Here is a 6,000-nt window from a genome sequence, read left to right as displayed (position 1 = left end):
GAGACGGGGTTTCACGGTGTTAGCCAGGATGGTCTCCATCTCCTGACCTCGTGATCCACCCGTCTCGGCCTCCCAAAGTGCTGGAATTACAGGCTTGAGCCACCACGCCCGGCCGTGGGCCTGATTTTTAACCTAGGTTCTTTGACTTCAAAACTCCAGCTGTTTCCATTATGCTACACCATAAAATCAGTATTTTTTTTTTTTCTCATTTTGAGCAATAGAGTGTCTCTTACATACCTCGCTTCTAAAGTATGTAAGAACTAAGAAAATACTTAGTTTTTCTTCTTTTAATTTTGGCAGATGAACTTGAGATGCTTTCTGAAGCCAGAGCCCGCTTGGCTAATACTCAGGGAAAGAAGGCCAAGAGGAAAGCAAGAGAGAAACAATTGGAAGAAGCAAGGTATGTGTGTATATAGGAATAAAAAGCAAAGTGTTTTTCTCACGTAACGATCAACACAGAATACTTCTGTGACCAAATATGTGTTTTTTTTTTTCTCGCCCCACCAGCAAGCAGACAGTCAATTCTGCAGTGGATAGCTGAGTGTCCTCTAATTCAGTTAATTCTAATACTGTCTTCCTGGAGATAGCTCCATATCTTACAGGTTGAGGACTTAGTCCCACAAGACTGAACCCCAGTTTTGATGCTGACCCTAAGCCCCAGGTTATTTTACTTGTGTTTCTGACCACCGAGCTGGGTTCCACTGTCCCCTCCTCGGGTTCCATTCATTTGCTAGAGGGCTCACAGAACTCAGGGAAACACCCACATTTACTGGTTTATTACAAAGGATATTTTAAGGATACAAATTAACAGCCACATGAAGAGACACATAGGGTGAAGCTTGGAAGGGTCCTGAGTGCAGGCACTTATGTCCCATTGAAGCTGGGGTATGCCACCCTCTCAGCAAGTAGGTGTGTTCTTGTTCACCCTTTTGGAAGCCCCCATGTATTTGGCTGCCCACAAGTTCTCCAGACCCTGTCCTTTTGCGTTTTTATGGAGGCTTCTTTAAATAGACAAGATTCATTACATCATTGGCCATTGCTTATCAACTCAGTCTTCAGCCCTTCTCCCCTCTCCTGAGGTTGGAGGTGGGGAGCTGAAAGTCCCAACCCCTCTAGTTCTGCCGTGGCCTTTCTGGTGACTGCCAGCTATCAGTCAACTCATTAACATGCAGAAAGACACTTATCACTTGGAAGAGTCCCAGGATTTTAGGAGTTGTATTGTTGGAAACACGGATAAAGACCAAATATGTTATTTCACAATGTCACAGTGTGCTTCTCTCCATTCATAGTTCAATAATTATTCTAGGCATCCTTAGGACCAATAAAACTGCATGATTTATTAACCCTGTTGGGTGAATAATAATTGGAATTGTCCAGTTCCCATTTCACTAGTGTTCTTTACCTTCTTTATTTCTCTGAAAATATCTTGTGTTTTTTTCTCCTAACCATTTCAGAATAGTTACAGAAAACCATATTTCAAAAAAAATTTAATCTATGGCAGAAGTAATGCCCAGTGTATCCAGTATGTTGAGTGTGTTCTGTTGGCATGTGAGACCTTCATTTTTTTGTAGCTGTTTTGGAATCAGATGACTGTAGGACACACAAGATTATGTGTCTTTTGTATGACTGCCAATTAGTTACTTTCCTTGATTGGTATTGGGAAGGCACTGACTGTGAAACGGGAAAATTGGCTGAACAAAGAGGGAATTAATGAGCCTAGAACCAAATTTTAGGTCCTCATAGAAATCTGTATTTAAAAAGTAAATGAATATATATTACACATTGTCTTTCACCCAGGATTTTCTTCTCTTTCCCCTTTTTTCCTTTTGGGTAAGTCCATGATATCAGTCCTAATAGCCCAGAAACCAAGATGATGTCACTAAAGGGCAAATCTGGACTATGTAACAGCTTATTAGCTTCTGCGATTCAGGCCCTAGAATAACCTCCCTATCCTATAGAGTGCCCCTTGTGGCCCCCAGGTTGGCCTGCTGGTTCTTCTTGACCTGATGACTAGCATTATGTTGTAATTAATGGCTTTGAAGTGCCAGATCCTGGGATGGAGGATTTTTTAATGCCTCAGGATGCATGTTGACAGAGCTGGCCTGTTGCTAGCCTAGAATAGTTAGCTTATTTGGGGGTATTAGCTGCCTGGGACAGTAAACAGAAACCAAGAGGAGGTACTAACTTTTCTACCATTCTTGGCCACCTCTCTATTCTGTGTACTCTTTAGAGTTAGGTAATGTGAGTAAGGTTGAAAAAAAATCACTTTTCCATTTTTATCCATGGTTGTAGGGAACCAAATTTTTAGAGCCCTTTAACCATGTGGATTGGGCCAGGGACACAGCAAATGCATATGTGAAAAATCTCCAAGTGTGGCTAGCATTGATTGCTTTAAATAAAATTTGCAGATTTTAATTTACCCTATAATTTCTTGTAGGCATTCTTGTAGAATCTACACATCTTTATAAGTTATATTGTAACAGGCTGGATTGGCCTCTATGCAAAGTGCAGTGCAGGGCTATTTGCTTTAAAATGTTAAATTACAAATCTACCTTATAATGTAAAGCAGTTTTTTATTGATTATAAAAGTAACACATTTTTCCTTCCAGTATTGTTAATGTTCTCATTTTGGGGCATAGGTGATATAATGCTATATGGCTTGGTTATATTCATTTAGCGTTATGATGTAAAGGTTTTCTAATGTGGTTTGAAGTCTTTATTTCCATTATTTATAAATGAAATTACTTTAAAATTTGAAATATATTTTTCTAAACCTTTCCCTTTCTCAACATAGATGTGCATTTATGTGTATATATGTACAAACATACAAAGTTGGATCATACTGTAGTTTTAGTGAGAAGTCAGCTGTAAATCTTACTGAGATTTCCTTGTAAGTGTTGAATCATTTTTGTCATACTGTTTTTAATTTTAATTTTAATTTTTTTAAAGAGAGGGTCTTTGTTGCCTAGGCTGTAGTGCAGAGTTCACTGCAGCCCTCAACACCTGGGCTCAAGCAGACCTCTGCCTTAGCCCCCTGAGTAGCTGAATCTACAGATGCACACCACCATTCCCACCTAAATAAAAAAAAAATTTTTTTGTCGAGACAGAGTCTCGCTGTGTTGCCCAGGCTGGTCTTGAAATCCTGACCTGAAGCTGTCCTCCTTTCTTGGCCTCCCACAGTGCTGGGCTTGCAGGTGCGAGCCACTGTGACTGGTTTGTCTTACTGCTTTTAAATCTTCTCGTCTTTGACTTTCAACATTTTTAATATGATGTGTCTGTAGATTTCTTTTTGTTTATCTTACTTGGAGTTCATTGAGCTTACTGGATATGTAGATTAATGTTTTTCAATAAATTTTTCAAAATTTCAGCCATTATGTATCTTCAAATATTTAATTCTGCTCCTTTCACTTCTCTCCTTTTGGTATCCCTGTTATGCTTATGTTGGTGCATTTGATAGTGCGACATATTTCTCTGAGGCTCTATTCATATTTCTTCATTCTTTTTCTCTGTTTAGATTGCATAATTGTTACTGCTCTGTCTTAAAGTTTGTTAATTCTTCTGCCAGTTCACATCTACTGTTGAGCCTCTTTACATTTCAGCTTTGTACCTTGTTTTGTTTTGTTTTTTTTGAGACAGAATCTGGCTCTGTCACCAGGTTGGAGTGCAGTGGCGTGATCTAGGCTAACTGCAAACTCGGCCTCCCGGGTTCACGCCATTTTCCTGCCTCAGCCTCCTGAGTAGTTGGGACTACAGGCATCTGCCACCACACCCAGCTAATTTTTTGTATTTTTAGTAGAGACGGGGTTTCACCGTGTTGGCCAGGATGGTCTCGGTCTCTTGACCTCGTGATCTGCCCGCCTTGGCCTCCCAAAGTGCTGGGATTACAGGTGTGAGCCACCATTCCCAGTCTGTACTTTTTTTTTTTTCTTTCAGACAGTTTTGCTCTGTCACCCTGGCTGTAGTGCAGTGGCACGATCTCTGCTCACTGCAACCTCCACCTGCCGGGTTCGAGAGATTCTCCTGCCTCAGCCTCCCGTATAGCTGGGACTACAGACGTGTGCCACCATACTCGGCTAATTTTTGTATTTTTAGTAGAGACAGAGTTTCACCAAGTTGGCTGGGCTGGTCTCAAACTCCTGACCTCAGGTAATCTGCCCGCCTCGACCTTCCAAAGTGCTGGGATTACAGTGTGAGCCACCACGCCCGGCCACTTTATTTTTTTTAAATTAAATAAATTTTTTTTTCATTTTTGTTATTTCATTCCCTTTCTAAGTTAGCTGATCAGCTTTGTGCTTTTCAATTTGAGAATTTCCATTTGTTTCTTTTTAAGCATTTTTGTCTCTTTACTGATATTCTCTATTTGATACAACATTGTTATCATACCTTCCTTTACTTCTTGGTTTTCTTTTGTTCTTGGAACATAATGGCTACTTTCAAGTCTATTAATCTGACATCTGATTGCACTCTCAGGCAGTTTCTGTTGCTTGCACTTTTTCTAGTATTTGGGTCATTCTTTCCTGTTTCTTTGCATGTCTTATAATTTTTTGTTGGAAACAAGACATTTAAGATGATGTATTGTAGCAATTTTCGGTACTCCCTCAGCCTTCGTTTATTATTTGCTTGTTTACATGTTTGGTGACTGGTTTATTTTATTTCATTTTATGTTTTTGAGATGGAGTCTCGCTCTGTCACCCAGGCTGGAGTGCAGTGGCATGATCTCGGCTCACTGCAACCTCTGCCTCCTGGGTTCAAGTAGGTCTCTTGCTTCAGCCTCCAGAGTAGCTGGGATTACAGGCACTCTCTACCGTGCCTGGCTAATTTTTATGTTTTTAATAGAGACAGGGTTTCCCCATGTTGGCCAGGCTGGTCTCGAATTCCTGACCTCAGATGATCCACCTGCCTTGGCCTCCCAAAGTCCTGGGATTACAAGCATGAGCCAGCGTGTCTGGCCAGTTTTAGTCTATCTAATTCTTCGCTTCCCTCCTGTGAGAAATGTGAAGCATCTGATGTTGCTCCCCAGGGAGGCAGTCTTGTGTATGCTCACAGACATCCTGAGATGGCATGGTTTGGGCAGGGCTCTCTTTGACGTTCCTTTCCTGTTAAGTTTCATTGATTGCCAGCTGTTTGCTGTGTTTTCAACAGTGTCCTGGGGCATAAGTTGCACTACAAATTGATCCAGTCAAATTTGGGCTCCTTTCAGGGGATGCTTCCTGATATCAATGTTTGAGATTTATTCTCACCCCGGGAGGGCTCCTCCCAGCTCTTATTCCCTGTTTTTCTCTGGCAAACTAGAAGGCCTACAGATTCACTGGTATCTCCATTGAGTCTGTCAAGTTTTTTCCCAGCTTGCCTTTTACCAGAACTTCCACTGTTTTTGAGAGTGCCCTTAGGCTTGAACTTCTCTACACTCTGTTGCAAATGAGGTCCTTTTGTTTGAGGAGAAATGTGGAGCTCAGTTCTGTGTCCTGCTTCTTCCCCAGGGCCCTGACAGGGCATGTCTCCAAGTGATAGCCCTACTTTATTAGCTGAGTGTTTGGTGGGAGGTGGGGGATGGACAGCAGCCCAAGGTTTCCTTGGCTTGCCCTCCCTGTCCACCCCCAGTGTGGAACCCTCATCTCATAAGCCAGGGCACAGGCTATCAGGGCTCCAGTATTCTCAGCAGCACTGTGTCCAAAGCTAGGACTTCTGTTTGAATGGAGGAAGGAAGGCCACTTCTCAGCCACTCTTGATGGAACTTTGCCACCAGAAATATTGATGTCCTGCTCCTCCTGGAATGAAAGCCCTTCTACTGGGAGCTGGAGGGTAGAAGGAGCCCTGGGTTCTTGGCTGCACTTGTGTGGAGTGGCGTCTCCGTTTCTCTGAGCTGGGGGGAAGGAGGGAGTGGGTCTTGATTTAAGTATTATATTCTTGTGTTTCTTACCGAGTTTAAGTAGATTTCTTGATTTAATGTTTATATATTTGCTGTATCTGCTTCAGATCCTCTTCAGAGACTTCAATTGA

The 6,000-nt window shown here is 41.9% G+C and overlaps 1 protein-coding gene across 1 annotated transcript in view; it reads left to right on the top strand.

The window, feature by feature from the left end:
- Positions 1-6,000, top strand: part of CDC5L (cell division cycle 5-like) — a 58,953-nt gene that overhangs the window by 9,032 nt on the left and 43,921 nt on the right. Inside the window, exon 5 of the mRNA XM_011960304.1 lies at positions 301-400. Coding sequence (XP_011815694.1) covers positions 301-400 — 100 coding nt within the window. The remainder of the gene's footprint in view (positions 1-300; positions 401-6,000) is intronic.

Source organism: Colobus angolensis, unplaced genomic scaffold (genome assembly GCF_000951035.1).
Source record: "Colobus angolensis palliatus isolate OR3802 unplaced genomic scaffold, Cang.pa_1.0 Scaffold51, whole genome shotgun sequence".
NCBI classification, from domain to species: Eukaryota; Metazoa; Chordata; class Mammalia; order Primates; family Cercopithecidae; genus Colobus; species Colobus angolensis.
Note: the sequence above shows the minus strand (reverse complement) of the source record. Positions and strands in the feature narration are given on the sequence as shown.